Here is a 17,306-nt window from a genome sequence, read left to right as displayed (position 1 = left end):
GCTTCCAGGCCTAGAGCCACACACGCAGGCTGGCTTTGTGCTCTCTGGATAAGCCAAATACGTAGCTGAGCAAGATGACACATATTTCTTTCTGCTTTACTCTGGATAGCAAGAATTCATGGGAGGTCTTGTTTTTTGGGGAAAGTGTTTTTGGATGGCCACACTGGTGCCACACCTTGTGCCAATGTGCTGGGTCGATTGTTTTCTGAGAGCCTTCCTGAAGGAGAACTCTTCAGTGCCAAGTACGCAGAATGTTGAGACTGGGACCGGGGTGTGCGCATGATATTTATAAACATGGCAAAACAGTAGATTTAGGGGGGGAAAGAATCCCAAACCTCTGGAGGAGTTGTGCTCCTACAGTGTTAGGCCTGAGGATTAGAAGCCACAGCCTGGGCTAGGGGCCTGTAGAAGCATGTAAGAAAGGCAGAGGCCAGGGGAATGTGTAAAACAGCTCTCCCCAGCTCCCTTACGATATGGAACTACAATTCCCGTCAGCCCTAGCCAGCGGGATGATGGGAATTATAGTCCAGCAACATCTAGAGGCACTAGGTTGGGGAAGGCTGGTATAAACAGTGCAAACCTTAGAAAATAATAGGGGGAAAATTTTTTAGATGCAATGAGAGGAAATGCTAAAATGTGTGCATAATAGTCACTAGATGCAGAAATGGACAGAGTTCTTAAAGTCAATTAAAATATCTTCTTTTTTAAAGAAAAGGTCAGAGTTCTTGTCCTTTTAATAGCTGTGCACTGAAATTTCCTTTTCGGCACCATCAGTAGTGGTGCAAGAGGCCTGTCCTTTTTGGCATCTGCCCACCCCAAAAAACCTTGGCACCTTAGCTGACTTTTTAGTTTACTCCTGTGGATGCTAGGTTACTGGAACTGGCAGGGGAAGGGACTTGGATGGAGGAAGCAATTATCTGAGGGATAAGTTGTGTGGTCCAGATTGCTGCCGGGCTTGGGAGTTGGGGAGGAAGTGGGGAGGGTCCTGTTCCTCAGCCCCAGAGTGTCCCCACAAAAGCCTCTGTTGTTGCAACTGGGCTCCTGGGGCCTAGTTCAGTTTGAACTCTGCGATAGTATGGGCTGAAAGGGAATCCCCGTTCTCCAGGGTGGGCTGTGGGATTGGAACAGAATGCCCTGTTGTAGAAAAGGGAACTAAAGTCGAAACAAAACCCTTAAAAATGTTCCAACTCCCCACCTCCTCCAGATTGTCATTGGTCATTATGAAAACCCACCTAACGAACAAGGCCTTGCAGCACATTTGAAAGATGCTTGGGTCTTTGGAGTTTTACTGAGTGTGGCTTTGGCCGCCTGGAAGGGTCAGAAAAGATGCTGCAGGTACTTTGACAATGCAAATATACTTTGTCTGCAGTACCAGGATAATTGGCAAAAGTAGGAATTTATGTATAGTTGATTTCCCACCCCTTTATAATATAGCAAAATGTTTTACACACACTCAACGTGCAATTAAACCAAGGTGTTTGGATTTAAATCCCACCACATGGAGATTCTTGTGTTAAGTTGTTGGGTTTTAGCCCGATTGAATTTAAAGTTTTGCTAACTGCGCCCTTTATGAGACGCCTCATTTTAATCCAGCTTGCTTCTCTGTGGGTCTTTGCTTAGTCCAGTCAGGTTTGCCACTCGTTCAGTTTGTTTCATAGAGGAAGGAAGTAACAAATAAGAAACCATTGAATAACTAGAACATGTTTGCTCACAAGTGAGCAGAATCTAGTACCAGTCTGTGTTTCCAGGAGGCTAAACTCGTAACTATGCGCCGGTTCACTTGGGCAGTTACCTGCCTTGGAAATCCTCCAATTATCTGACTTGTTAGGAAATTGTAAATAAGGTATTTTGTTAGTTACAGCATGTATTCTGATAAGTTGAGAATGTTATCATGTGCCTACTAAAACGCAGCTAATTTTTTTCCATTAAAAAATCAAAACTTTATTGACATAAACACATACAGAATACAATAAAAATAAAGGATATGGCAAATAAAAAGGAATGTGAAAGTAGAAAAATAAAACAGATAAAGAGGAGGGGTAAAAAAAACAAACCCAAGAAACTACTGGAAATACAATGCCTCATTCAGTTGTCAGATATGAGAAGAAAATTGTGGGTCAGTTCAGTTCTTAGTAAAACCTCTCCACATACCTACTTGTTTGTAGTACAGGTGGTGTAGTGGGCTGTTCAATTGAGTTAGCATAGCAGAGGAATTCACACCATATTGAGTAAAAAAAGGACAAGGCACTTAATTTTGACAAAGCATTGTACATAGATTAAAAACAAGGCAGTCTTTGCCCATGTTTTGTTTTGGCTTTCTTAACATCAGAGCTTCAAAACTGGGACTGACCGGCAAGAGGCACTGCTACATGCTTTGGGTGGTATTAAACCAGGAGTCCTCAACCTCGGCCCTCCAGATGTTTTGAGACTACAATTCCCATCATCCCTGACCACTGGTCCTGCTAGCTAGGGATCATGGGAGTTGTAGGCCAAAAACATCCGGAGGGCCGAGGTTGAGGAAACCTGTATTAAACTATGCCTGGAGCAACTGAAACTAATGAACATTACTAAGTTGGGTCCATTAAGTTTAGTGGGTCTTCTCTTAGCATTGAATACTACCCTATGATTATGGCTGTCAACCGATTAGAGCAGTGGTGGGGAACCTTGGGTCCAGGGCCAAATGCACCCCTCCAGGCCTCTTTGTCTGGGCCTTGAAACTCCCCAAGCCCACACCCTTCACTCGGGCTTCTGCACACCCAGAAGTGGAGGAAGCCTCCTCGCTACCCGGGGTGGGGCAGAGGCACCCCCTGGGGGCAGGGCATTGTGACGTTGTGTCATGATGTCATGACGCAACGTCAGGACGGAGTACGCATGTGCGAAATGTTGAGCATGCGCACTCCGTCTGGGCCAGCGCTGCTGCTTCCGTGGCGAATTTGCGAGCCCACCGAGTGAAAAGGCGGCTTGTGGGGCTGCCGTGCGCGATCATTTCGCGCCTGCATACTCGTCTGGGCCGGTGGTGCTGCTTCCACGGCGGCTTGAGCAGCAGGGGCGGGGCAGACCCATAATGGCTCCGGCGGGCAGGCGGGCCACGGGGCGGAGCGGCCTCACTCCGCAGCTTGCGAGCAGGCTGCGGGGCAAGGCTGCCTCATTTCACGTCTTGCTCGGGGCCCGCTGGCGGGGCTGGCCCAAGTGTCACCCCCCCTCCCCTGGAACCCGGGGTGGCCCGCCCTCATCGCCCCCCCTCGCGACGCCACTGTGCACACCCAGAGTGTTTGGCCCCAGCCAACAAATGCTGCAGTTAATTGCTCTGCCAGTTGACTGAATCAAAGCTTTCACTCGTACCTTTTAATCAGAATTTGTGTACTGCTTGATGGTAAGAAACCTACTAGGCAGTCTACGAAAATACATTGTTCATAATACCACAATGCCTTTCATTATATTTTAAATGTATACTGGGTTATGGAGCAATATAACATCATTGAACATACGGCAGTGCATTTTGCTGAATCGAGCCATTGTTCCAGCTAGCTCAGTATTGTCTACTCTGACTGGCAGCGACAGAGGGCTTTGTCGCCACCTGGTACCCGACCATTTTAAACTGGGCGTGTCAGGAATAGGATCTTCCACAAACCTGCTGTTGAATTCTCCCATAACTTTGGATGAGACATATTCAGCCACTGTAGTAACAAGAAACAAAGCACAAACAACAGTTGTAAAGTTTGAACAAATCCACCTGAAGTTCTCGATGCAGAAATTCCCTTAGTTTTTCAAACTGTCCACGAATGGGTTTGCTTGTTTGTAAGATTTACAGCAATGCAATCAAAAACAAGTAAAAGAAATAAACATTTTATGCGCAATTGCAGAAACAAGTAATACAATTCCAAGCAAAAGCAGCAGAGTTTAGATTAACCAAAGCAGAAGAGGTGGGTCCCAGAAAAAATGCCTTAATTGTTGAAGGGCCTGGGGTAAAGATGGGCATCTTTAGGATTAATATATGGGACTATTCAGAGTAAGCAACAACTTGGAAATACCTGTGTGTGAAAATGAACAAGTGTGTGCTCATAGGCCTATCTCTTCACTCGAATCAGCTTGATGTCCTTCAGATGTTTTGGACTACAGTTCCCATAATCCTTGAGCCATGCTGGCTGGAGCTGATGGGGGTTGGAAGCCCAACAACATCTGGAAGACACCAGGTTGATCATGGCCATTGGTAGGCAAACTAAGGCCCGGGGGTCTAGCCCCCCCATCACCTTCTAAATCTGGCCTGCAGACAGTTCTGGAATCAGTGTGTTTTTACATGAGTAGAATGTGTCCTTTTATTTAAAATGCATCTCTGGGTTATTTGTGGGGCATAGGAATTCCTTCTTTTTTTCTCCCCCCCCCCCAAATAATAATAGTCCGGCCCCCCACAAGGTCTGAGGGACAGTGGACCTGCCCCCTGCTGGAAAAGTTTGCTGACCCCTGATCATGGCTGACATAAATAGTTTGGGGGGAAAGCTATTCTTCATGATCCTTATACAGTCGTAGCTCGGGTTGTGTACTTTTTGGGATACAAACTCCCGTAACCCGGAAGTGTAACCTGCCGCGTGCGCGATTTGCGCATGCGCAGAAGCGGTCTGTGTGCTTCGCGCATGCGCAAAGCGCGTTTTTTCGGTTACGTACGTTTTGGGTTATGTACAGCGACCCGCAACCAATTAAGTGCATAACCCGAGGTACGACTGTACCTCTCTACTTGCATATTTAATGTCCGTCCCCCCGAATCTCTTGTTGAATTATCCCCAGTTTAAGGATTGGTTCTCTCCACTCCTGCTATCCAAATGGAATTGCCATGCTTGAGCAAGCTGCCTCCAGGTTTCTAGCTGCCAGCTTGCTTGGTTAGTGATGTGGCTGTGTTTAAGAGGAAGAAGAAAGTGCTCTTGAGTGCAGTTCACCCACCTACAGAAGGCGGTAAGCAACTCCTGTTGATTGTAACAGGTTTGACTTGCACCCTGTTCCAACAGAGGTATGAGAAGCTTCTACCTTGGAATTAGAGCATACTGTACTTAATTTTGCCATGTTTGAAGAAATAGTGCATCTCAGCTACAATCAGGTATATTTAAATGAAATATTTATTTTGCTTAACATTTTATTACAAAAAGATAAAGAGTGCAGTTGCAAAACATTAACAAATCTTTGGTACTTCCATTTTAATTTGCAAAAAAGGTGTTTATGGTTCTCATTTACCCTCTTCAGAACTCAGAGTTCAGGTGAAGTGGCAGGGCTGGTTCGGAGTGCCTCACTCAAGACTACATATTATGGCAAAAGTGGGACTTGAATCCAAACCCTGAAAAGAGGTTTCTTGGAAGGTATACAGAAAACATAAAATGGAAGTGATGGACAAGCCAGTAGAGCAGTTGCTTGTTTAGTCTTCTGGTTGGAGAGGTGCAAAAGCTTCTTCTTTTTAAAAATTGATGTATATTGAGTTTTAAATTGGTTATTCATATACATATTCCATTCACTCTTTAACATATATTGTACACATATTTTAAAAAAATCAAACAATAACAATATTTCTACACAAGTGACTTCCCACCACCTCAGTGCAGTTTTTTCTGTCGTCTTTCTCTTTTCAACTGTGTTGTTTTTCCTTATTGCCTTTCTAATACATAATATATCTCAGGGGGTGGGGCCAGATACTAATTTACCAATGGAAAGGGACCCAGGGATCGACTGCGATCTACCAAAACCTCCCAGGGATCTACCAGTGGATCGCGATCGACCTGTTGGACATATCTGATATGTCTTATCTATCTGATCTTTACTTTGCAAAATTTAGTCGAAACGTATCAGGGATTTTATTTGAGAACAGTGTTTTCCCAGATAAATCTTTTACACATTCCCACTCCTTTTTGAATTTTTGGTTTGGTTGGTTCCTAATTGCCTCTGTTATTCTTGCCAATTCCAAATACAATTTAGTTTGCCATTCTTCCTTTGTTGGTATCCTGTCCCCCTTCTGATTTCTAGTGATTAGAAGAAGAGTTTGGATTTGATATTCCGCTTTATCACTACCCTAAGGAGAGTCTCAAAGCGGCTCACATTCTCCTTTCCCTTCCTCCCCCACAACAAACACTCTGTGAGGTGAGTGGGGCTGAGAGACTTCAAAGAAGTTTGACTAGCCCAAGATCACCCTGCAGCTGCATGTGGAGGAGCAGAGATGCGAACCCGGTTCACCAGATTATGAGACTACCGCTCTTAACCACTACACCACATTGGCTCCCAAGATTAACATTCTTGTTGCTGTTGTAGCATATAGGAACACCCTTTTTTGAGAGGTGCAAGAGCTTCTATGCCAGGGGTAGGCAACCTAAGGCCCGTGGGCCGGATGCGGCCAAATCGCCTTCTCAATCCGGTCCGCGGATGGTCCGGGAATCAGCATGTTTTTACATGAATATAATGTGTCCTTTTATTTAAAATGCATCTCTGGGTTATTTGTGGGGCCTGCCTGGTGTTTTTACATGAGTAGAATGTGTGCTTTTACTTAAAATGCATCTCTGGGTTATTTGTGGGGCATAGGAATTCGTTCATTTTTTTCCTTCAAAATATAGTGGTCTGAGGTATGGTGGACTGGCCCACAGCTGAAAAAGGTTGCTGACCCTTGTTCTATGCCTATCAAGTGGAGAGTTTGTTGGACTTGGACTCTGGTTCAGATTTCAGGTGATGGAAAGGCCTCTGCCTGAGACCTTGGGGAGCTGCTGCCAGTCAGAGCAGGCTAGATGGACAGGTAGTCTGACCTGCTAATTTGAAGCTGGCTTCCAATATCCCTATGTTTGCATTGCTTGTTGGGTGGCTGTTTGCCAAAGTAGGCTCCCACTCATACCCCCTAAGTTGTTCTTGGTAAGAGAGCTGGCCTTTGTGTTTTGAAGGACTCATTAATGAGGGAGGCAGGCCAGCCGGCTAGGCCTTGGAGGAGCTAGCTCACCCCTGAATTGCCATGTTTGTGAAGCTGGCGTGGTGCTGGCAGAAAGAGCAATGAGTGCCGCAGATAAAAGCGACACATTTAGCAGACGCCTGATAAAAGGCGCCCGGCTCGTTGCAAGTGGGGGAAGATGAGTTTGTGCTTCCCTCGGCCGCATTTGCACCATACGTACAATGCTGCTTTAAACAGAGTGGGCCTCTTCTCACAAAGGATTCTGGGAGCTGTCGGTGGTTAAGGGCGCTGAGAGTCGTGAGGAGAACCCTGTTCCCTTCACAGAGCTACAGTTGTCCTAGTGCAGGCATAGGCAACCTTCGGCTCTCCAGATGTTTCGGACTACAATTCCCATCATCCCTGACCACTGGTCCTGTTAGCTAGGGATCATGGGAGTTGTAGGCCAAAACATCTGGAGAGCCGAAGGTTGCCTATGCCTGTCCTAGTGGTTTTAACAGCCAATCCTCCTTCACAGGAAAATCTGGGAATTGTAACTCTCAGAGGGGAACGCGCGTCTCACAGCAACTCTCGGCACCCTTAACGAACTACATCTCCCAGGATTCTTTGGGGGAAGCCACAACGGTTTAAAGTGGTATCACACTGCTTTAAACATCTGGTGTGGATGTTCCCTTGGTAAAATGGAAAGCTTTCGGTTTTGGTTGTAGAGTCCTGCTGCAGGAGCCCTGGACCATTATCGTTGTTGTTTGGTGTCATAGGACCGACTCCTCACTCATCTTCTCCTCTATAACCTTTCTATCAGATTGGGCAGTCATCACCCTTGTCTTTTGACAGGATGTGCTCTCTATTTTTAAGCTTTCGTGTCCCCCTCCCTCCCTTGTTGCAGAGTGAATATGATGCTGTCTTCGTATTTCAGGCTTTGTAGCTGAGAAAGAAGGCTAGAAAAGGGGTCAGGGTGGAGGATGCTGGACTACTTAGGCCTGATTCAGTAGGGCTGTTGCATTAGGTAATTGGCTCAAGCCACCCCCAGTTTGCTGTGTCTCCAGGCCGCTGTTTTGCACCTGGGTCTGGTTAGTGAGCTTCAGGATTCTTCTAGTGAAAAGCAAAGTGGACGCCTTCCCTCCAAAGTCCTATGCTTTGACCATTCCTGACCATTCCACATTGTGCAGCAGCCAATAGTTGCTAGAAGGTGTATAACATGGGTAGGCAAACTAAGGCCCGGGGGCCAGATCCGGCCCAATTGCCTTCTAAATCCGGTCCACAGACAGTCCAGGAATCAGCGTGATTTTACAGGAGTAGAATGTGTCCTTTTATTTAAAATGCATCTCTGGGTTATTTGTGGGGCCTGCCTGGTGTTTTTACATGAGTAGAATGTGTGCTTTTATTTAAATTCCATCTCTTGGTTATTTGCGATGCATAGGAATTCGTTCATTTATTTATTTTTTTCAGAATATAGTCCGGCCCCCCACAATCTCCCTACTCAATAATGATTATAAGATCTATGCTGATATTCTATCAAATAGATTAAAAGTAGTTTTAAATGAGACCATTACCTCAAATCAAACAGGCTTATAGAATTATAGAATTAGATAAATGGGGAAAGCTGTGGAAGAGTACCATGAACTTTACTGCATGTTCCACGATTAGAGAAAACATGATAAAAATGTTCTATCGTTGGTACATGACACCGGAGAAAATCGCAAAGATCTATAAGAGTCAATCAAAACTGTGTTGGAGATGTGAAAAGGAGACAGGTACTTTTCTCCATGTATGGTGGGAATGCCAAAAAATAAAATCCTTCTGGAATGAAGTATTTGAACATTTAAAGAAGATCTTAAAAATAAATTTTGACAAAAAACCAGATTTATTTTTGATAGGATTAATCCCAGATGGTATACCCAAAAATAAAATAAATATACTATTATACGCAACAGCAGCAGCAAGATTGCTGATTGCTAAGAATTGGAAAGGGGGAAATTTACCAACCATAGCAGAATGGAGGGAAAAGCTCCTTGAATTTGTTGAAACAGCCAAAATCACAGCTAATATTAGAGGACGCACAAATAAAGATTTAATTAAAGATTGGGAAGGATTAAAAGAATACATGGAGAAATACTGTCCTAATTACGAAATCTTAACAGACTGAGTAGAGAGACCTGCACGGGAAAAGGAGGATTAAAAAATAGGTTACAAACAGATAGAAGGTTATTATTGTTGTTGTTGTTGTTGTTGTTGTTGTTATTATTATTATGTTTGGGAAAGAACGCAACTGAATTTAAAATCCATCTCTGGGTTATTTGCGGGGCATAGGAATTCGTTCATTTATTTATTTTTTTCAGAATATAGTCCGGCCCCTCACAAGGTCTGAGGGATAGTGGACCTCCCCCTGCTGAAAAAGTTTGCTGACCCCTGGTGTATAATATGGTCATGTCTGGCTTCGAACAATGCTCAATTGTCTGTTTCCAGTCCCTTTCAAGCATAACTCCTCAACCCAACTTCTGGATAGCTCAGTTGGTTAGGGTGTGGTGCTGATAATGCCAGGGTTGCAGGTTCAATCCCCATATGGGGAGAATTGCAGGCGGTTGGACTAGACTAGAGGATCCTTAGGATCCCTTTCAGCTCTACAATTCTACAATTATATTTTGTTTTAAATGAAAATTCTCTGGAGCCCAGAACAAGTGTAGCAAGCTGCCTTAACCCTGTATTAACCCTGTATTGTCTCTGGAAGCCAGCTCTCCAGATTTCCACAAAAGCGTCTGTCCCAGCCCCACCTGGAGATTGCAGGTATTTGAAATTGGGATCTTCTGCATGCAAAGCAGTTGCTCTAACACTGTGCTACGGACCTTCTCTTAATTGCGGAGTACACACAGCTTTGATCATTGACAGGTAGCAAAAATACTAACACATCTATACCCAGGGCTTTGATTGGATGTGTAGGAAGGATGCCCACAGATAATGCTTTCTTGGTGTCTTCTTGATGATAGCAGAGGGTATGTGCTCACAAAGCAAGCCAGTCTCTTTACCCCTTTTGCCGCTGGGGCTAAGGGTGTTTAGTACATGCGTCCCCTGGAAATGTTTTGGAAAACTGTTCCAAAGAGCAAGAACATGAGGAAAGGATCCCTGCTGGATCGGGCCAGAGGCCCATCTGGTCCAGAACCCTGTTCTCACAGTGGGGAAACCAGCAAGCAGGATTCGAGCGCAAGAGCCCTCTCCCCTCGTGTGGTTTCCAGCAGCCGGTATTCAGAAGCATTGCTTCCTCTTGACCAGGGGTCAGCAAACTTTTTCAGCAGGGGGCCGGTCCACTATCCCTCAGACCTTGTGGGGGGCCGGACTATATATATATATATTTTGGGGGGGATGAACGAATCTCAATGCCCCACAAATAACCCAGAGGTGCATTTTAAATAAAAGGACACATTCTACTTATGTAAAAACAGGCTGATTCCCAGACCGTCCGTGGGCCGGATTTAAAAGGCGATTGTACCGGATCCGGCCCCCTGGCCTTATTTTGCCTACCCATGCTCTTGACTACAGCCAGAGAGCAAAACCATCATGGCTAGTAGCTTGCTATTTCAAAGAAGCATTGGGAAGGTAGCAAATTGTGCAGAACTGCGTTGGATCTCAATGTGGGCATTGGCAAATCTTCTAGAAGGCGGACTCCAACAATAGACCACATGTGTAAAGCTGGCTTTTCCCCATTTGTGAATACCGCTAAAACCAAGTGACATCCTCTCGCAAGAGGTTGGGCTCCCTTTCCTTGGGAACCAGGGTCTTGCGAAGGTCCATGCCTCGTTGTTGACCCTCCCCCCTTTTCCTCTCTACCCCGCAGGCCTACGAACTCTCCACCTTAACGGGCACTCAGGTGTTGCTGCTCGTGGCCAGCGAGACGGGCCACGTCTACACGTTCGCCACGCGGAAGCTGCAGCCCATGATCACCAGCGAGACGGGGAAAGCGCTGATCCAGACATGCTTGAACTCTCCTGACTCTCCTCCTCGGTCAGACCCAACCACTGATCAGCGCATGAGCGCTACGGGCTTTGAGGAGACGGACCTCACTTATCAGGTGTCCGAGTCAGATAGCAGTGGAGAAACAAAGGTATAGACACCCTCCCTTTTTTGTGCTGTAGAGGGCTTGGAGGGGGGGCAGAATTCTTCCTACAGGTCTCTGGGGAGGGAAGAAGCTTTGTGCTTGCAACCTCGCCTTCTACCTTGGAGAAGGCTTACCTGGGAGGACTACAGAGCATAGGTGGGCAGATTTCAAGCTTGTTGGGTGGGTCTACTCTCTCTCTCTGTGTGTGTGTGTGTGTGTGTGTGTGCACGCAAGAGACTCTGCCCGTCCGGCAGAGGTTCAAGCCTCCCACATGGAAAGAGCCACTCACCCCTGTGTGTGTGAATGATTTAAGAACCTGCTGGATCAGGTCAGTGGCCCATCCAGTTCAGCATCCTCTTCTGGCCGCCCAGGTGCCAGTGGGAAGCCTGCAAAAGCAGGACATGAGCACCAGCTACACTCTGTCCACCTGCGATTCCCAGCAGCCGGCATTCAGAGGCATTTTCCTGCTGGCTGCAGAGGCAGTGCCCAGCCATTGTGGCTAGTAGCTGCAGATAGCCTTTATCCTCCATGAGTTGGTCCAGTCTTCTTTGAACTGAAGGAGCATCTCCACCCACCTTGTCCAGTCTGGACACTGAGGTCCAGCTCCGAGGGCCTTCTGGCAGTTCCCTCATTGCAAGAAGTGAAGCTATAGGGAACCAGGCAGAGGGCCTTCTCGTTAGCGGCACCCTCCCTGTGGAACGCTCTCCCGTCAGATGTTAAGGAAATAGACGACTATCTGACTTTTAGAAAACATCTGAAGGCATCCCAGGTTAGGGAAATTTTTAATGTTTGATGTTTTATCATGTTTTTCATATTCTTTTGGGAGCTGCCAGAAGTAGCTGGGGCAGCTCAGTCAGATGGGCAGCATAGAAATAAATTATTATTATTATTAGACCATCCAAGTTGGTGGCCATCCCCGCTTCCTATGGGAGTGAGTTCCATAGTTCAACCACTTGCTGCACGAAGAAGTACTTTTTAAAACCTTGCAACGTTCAGCTTCAATAGATGCTCACCAGTCCCCTTGTTACAAGAGAGGGAGAAATCCATTCCTGTATCCACTGCCCACCATGCCATGCATAATTTCATAAGCTTCCATTGTGCCTCTTTACTTGCCTTTTCTATAAACTAAAAAGTCCCAAACTCTGCAGCCTCCATGGAATAAGGCTTCAGAGAATCAAAGCCCTCCGTATTGTTATTAGTATTATTAGCATTATTATTCTGGCTTCGGTAATCTGTGGTGTTGGCAGGTCTATGGGCCGAGCCTCCTTTTGGCTGTAAAGATTCATATATAGCGTGACTTCTAGCGTTCAGTTGTCTCTCCCTTACCTCCTCCTCCCTCCTTCCCCGGGACTTGAGTAGTTGTGCCCTGTCAACTCTGCTGGAGCTCTGCCGAAGTGGAAGCAGGGCTGAGCCTCGCCTTGCCCTCGGCTGCAAGATCCTGGATGGGAGATCCGTGGGGTGGGTTGAGGGGGTGCAGAGCGACATGTGCTGCTTGTCCCCCCCCCCCCGGCCACCCCGTGCCCCTCGCCGAGGAGCCCTGCTTTTCGGTTATCTCTCCTTGGGCGTCTCTCTGCTCGCGCTCATTGATAAAAATTTGATTCTGCCTCCGTGGCCATATAAGGCCCGGTTTCCTTCCCCGGAGTCCCTGGCTGGGCCCCTCACATTCCTTATAAGCTGCAGCTGTCTCTTGCTTTGGTGCTGTTTTGGAAGGGGGCAGGGAGGACACGGGGAATTGAAGCACTTGGCTGAACAGACTATTCCTTCTCTCCCTCTCTGTCTCCAACCAGCTCCTCTGCTGGCTTAACTCACAGCTCGCTTCTCAGCAGCCATCGTATCAGTAAAGGCAGCGACAGCGCTGATAATATGGAACAATTGCTCCCCTTCCCCCAGGAAGCTTAAAAGGTCTTAGGCTGCTATCTGTATGACTTTACTCTGCTTTTATATAGCACCTTCTTGAGACGCCAGAGTTCTTCATGCACATACATGCATCTCAGAAAATACAGAATTGTAGAATTGGGAAAGGGACCCCAGGGTCTTTTAGTCCAACCCCCTGCAGTGCAGGAATCTCAACTAAAGCATCCATGACAGATCCAGCCTCTGCTTAAAAACCTCCAATGATGGAGAGTCCACAACCTCCCAAGGGAGACTGTTCCACTGTCGAACAGCTCTTACTGTCCGAAAGTTCTTCCTGATGTTTGCTCGGAATCTCCTTTCTTGTAACTTGAAGCCACTGGTTCGAGTCCTACCCTCCAAAGGAGAAAACACGTTTGCTCCATCTTCCATTTGACAGCCCTTTAGATATTTGAAGATGGCTATCGTATCTCCTCTCTGTCTCCTCTTTCCCACGCTAAACATCCCCAACTCTCTCAACCGTTCCTTATAAAGCTTGGCTGCCTTCCTCTGCGCATGTTCCAGCATGTCAGTATCCTCCTTAAATTGTGGTGCCCGGAACTGGACACAGGGCTCCAGGTGTGGCTGACCAAGTCAACAATCCTCTGAACCTTACAACAATCCTGTAATGTCAGTGGCATTGTTGCTGTGCCCCCCCCCTCCAAGTGCAGATGAAAAGGTTCAGGCTGAGAAGAGAGTGTTTTGCTTGAGCCTACCTGGTGAGTTGAGGGTAGGATTCAGCCACAGATTTGCTGGCTCTCTCCCTCTTTGCTACCCAGGGGTTTGGAAGCCCCTTCCACCACATAGGAAGCTAGCTGCCTTCTAGTGAAGCTGTCAGTGCACCTAGCTCAGCATTATCAGTGGCTCTCCAGAGTTTCAGACCGGCCTTTCCCACCCCTCTATTGAATTGCCAGGGTTTGAACCTTCTGCATGCAAGGCAGATGTCCTGCCACATAGGAAACTGCCTAGGGCCAGGTCAGACGGTTTTATCTCTTTGCCATTTTTGACTGCTCTGGTCAGCAGCTACCCTGCAAGGGCTCTTGCAGAGGCCTTTCCCGTCATCTGCTGCCTGCTGATATTTTTCACTGAAGGTGCCATTGGTCCATTTCACAGAATCGTAGTTGGTAGGGACCACGAGGGTCATCTAGTCCAACCCCCCTTGCAATGCAGGACTCCTATGCACAGCGTGGGGCTCAAACCCATGACCCTGAGATTAAGAGTTTCATGCTGTACCAACTGAGCTATCCCTCGGCTAAGTGTTGCATATTCTCAATTGACAGAAGCTCTGCACAGATTGGAGCAGAGGTCTTTCCCATCACCTCCCGTCCGACCCTTTTAACTGGAGATGCCGGGTTTTGAACCTGGGGCCCTCTACGTGAAAAGCATGTGCTCTCTCCCACTGAGCCGTAGTCCATTTCCAACCTTGAGAAAATCCCTGGCTCTCATTTATTTCCCTTTTTCATATTTTGGAAGATACAGGAAACGAAGCTACTGTAATAGCTTCCTCGGGTCACAAACCTGACCCCTGGTGCAATAGAGAGCTCACATGTAGGGCATGTGGCCTCACTGTCCCCAGCAACTGGTACTTGGGAGCCATCCTGCCATCAGGGAGTTGCCGCCTGAGAGATGGAGATATCCCCAGTTCCTGGATTTGTGCTTGGGGTCATTGGGGTTTTCTAATTAGCACAGTTCAGCAGTGGAGGTGTGCTGCAGATTAGGTCATAATCTTTGCCTTTACAATTGGAGGGGAGGGGGAACCCCACTAAAACTTCCACAATGCAGAAAAGAATGTACCCACACCCGCACTTTCCCACCCATGTTCTAAGCTCCGGCCAGCATTTTGCTGCTCTTGACCTTTTGGAGAAAGGAAGAGGGATTTGAGGAAGCCTTTATTCCCCCTCTGCCCGTTACATAAGGAGCCAATTCCTGTACTTGTGCTCTCTTTGCAGAGTCCGTTTGTTTTTTTTCCGTGTGGTTGTTGACCGGCTACAATTCTTCAGACTGAATGGGTTTTTAGTTTTTGGAACAGAGTCCGTCTGTGCTCTTCCCTGTTACCAGCGATGCTTTTAACTTGAGGTGGTAGGATTTGAACCGGCAACCTCGCGTGTGCTCTGCCCTTGCACTGCAGCCCCTTTTGTTGCTGTCGTGGATTCGAAGGAGGACCAGACAGATCAGAGTGGGCACTTCCTCATCCCAGGAGAGCCACATTCCTTTCTGGGTAACTTTCCAGTGTGGCCACAAGGAGGGTGCATTGCAGGGTTAGTGGGGGGGGGGGGTGTCTGGGGAGAGTTCCAAGGGTCAGATAGAGAGGCCTGGAGGGCCACGTTTGTTGTCCCCCCCAATCTATATTTAATTAAATTTTCCAAAAAAAAATCACATGCACTTTCCAATACATGATAAATATTTTTCCTTTTGTTTTGTCAACTCCCCATCCCATTTTCCATGGCATTTTTTTTATTTCTCCTCCTTGCTGCATCCTATGTTCTCTCTCTTACACCATAGTCATCATACAATAACCTCTAATTCATTCTGTTACTCATAGTTCAAATCCTGCTTGCAAAAATTCCTCTTGCTATCATATTACAGTACTTTAAATAGTCCAAGAAAGCCAATATTACTAACGTTAAATTCTTCCCTTTTGATAAGGATCAAAACAGAGTTGTGGTGACTTTTAGAGACTGGTCCACAACCAAACTAATCTTAGCCAACAAGGATAAGTTCAAAAGGGCTGGACTGATTACTTTAAATAGTCCAAGAAAGACTTCCATTCTTCGACAAAACACAAGCATCATTAGGTTCTCTTATTTTAGCTGTTAGCTTTGCTGATTCCGCATAGTCCTTCACTTTATGTATCCAATCTTCTTCGGTAGGAACTTCTTTCTATTTTTGTACATAAAGAATCCTAGCTGCTGTCGTTACATACATAAACAGCGTCATCATCTTTTTTGGAACTTTGGTCCCTATATTCCCCATGGAGTGCCACCTTTAAGATGATGCTCCCAAGGTCCCTCACCCCTAAAACAGATGATGGGCCTGCCAAGGAACAAGTAAACCGAAATAAGAACGTTGTAAGGTTTACTCAAAAAGGCATATCACCAGCCATTTGCATCTTTTCTGTGCCCACTTGTCTATAGATGCATGTTAGGTGTCTCCCTTTTGGAAAACTTGGAGTATGTCTCCCGACAACACAAAAAACCAGGACATAATAGCTCAAAACTGTGAGCGAAACCCATGTTCCGATATAGCTTACTTTATCTCACTGCATCCATTCAACCAGCTTACCTGGGTTCTGCCTCCTTCCCAAAATCCACCTATTGGGTGATGGTGCACAACTTGCCATGGAAACATTTTTCGCCACTCACATTCTGGCACACAAAATAACATAGCAACTGGAGACAGCAGCTTGGCAACGGGCAGCGTCTGCTGGAAGGTGGAGAAAGAGAAAAGTGGAAATCAAAGAGGGGGTTGAGCTTGAAACCCCAGTTCTGTTTGACCTACAGTGGGGCTGAGGCTAGGGTTATAAGCATCTGCTGTGTATTACTGTATACATTGTTCTAAATCCTAGAGTTTAGATTTAAAGCCAAGTATGCAACAATGCAAAGGATGCTTCTACTCTAGCTGCAACCTTATTGTAGGTCAAATGAAATGGAGGGTTTGAGATATATTCTGGTGAGAGCCATGGGGTAGGAAATGGTAAGAGGACCTTTACAATCCCTGAAATCCTAAGCATTCACATCATACCAGTGAAAACATGGGTAATGGTGGGAGAAAGTGGGAAGCTATCCAGAAAGTTCCCAAAGATATACTGCTCAGATACACTGTAGCAATCATGTACTTAAATCAGCCTTGCAAATAAGCCTGCAAAAGTTACTCGCCTGCACAGCTATTTACCAGCCTGCTATGGAGAAGGGTGGCGGAGGAGTTTTGGGAGAGCCAGTGTGGTGTAGTGGTTAAGAGTGGTAGACTCGTAATCTGGGGAACCGGGTTCGTGTCTCCGCTCCTCCACATGCAGCTGCTGGGTGACCTTGGGCTAGTCACACTTCTCTGAAGTCTCTCAGCCCCACTCACCTCACAGAGTGTTTGTTGTGGGGGAGGAAGGGAAAGGAGAATGTTAGCCGCTTTGAGACTCCTTCGGGTAGTGAAAAGCGGGATATCAAATCCAAACTCTTCTTCTTCTTCTTCTTCTGCTCTCCTTGCGGTGGCCTGCCTCATTTCTGTACTGGGGGCAGAGAAGGAACAGATCACTGCAGCCGTTCTTCTTTGTTTTCCAATAGTACATAGAGCAAAATGGTTAATATGGATTATTTTGTTTCCTTCTCTAGCAAATGTAGGGGGGACAGGAACAGAAACTGAGAAAGAAAAGGAAAGGAAACATACTAAGAATTCACAATTATATGGATCCATCTGCCATGGAAGCTTTAG

General features: G+C 46.4%; 1 protein-coding gene across 2 annotated transcripts in view; it reads left to right on the top strand.

The window, feature by feature from the left end:
• The window catches only part of SRF (serum response factor), a 65,272-nt gene that overhangs the window by 13,428 nt on the left and 34,538 nt on the right, over positions 1-17,306 (top strand). For both annotated transcript variants that reach the window (XM_033144933.1, XM_033144932.1), the window contains exon 2: positions 10,734-11,000. In XM_033144933.1, the coding sequence (XP_033000824.1) occupies positions 10,734-11,000 (267 nt within the window). The remainder of the gene's footprint in view (positions 1-10,733; positions 11,001-17,306) is intronic.

Source organism: Lacerta agilis, chromosome 3, assembly GCF_009819535.1.
Source record: "Lacerta agilis isolate rLacAgi1 chromosome 3, rLacAgi1.pri, whole genome shotgun sequence".
NCBI classification, from domain to species: Eukaryota; Metazoa; Chordata; class Lepidosauria; order Squamata; family Lacertidae; genus Lacerta; species Lacerta agilis.
This window is presented reverse-complemented; position numbering and strand designations above follow the sequence as displayed.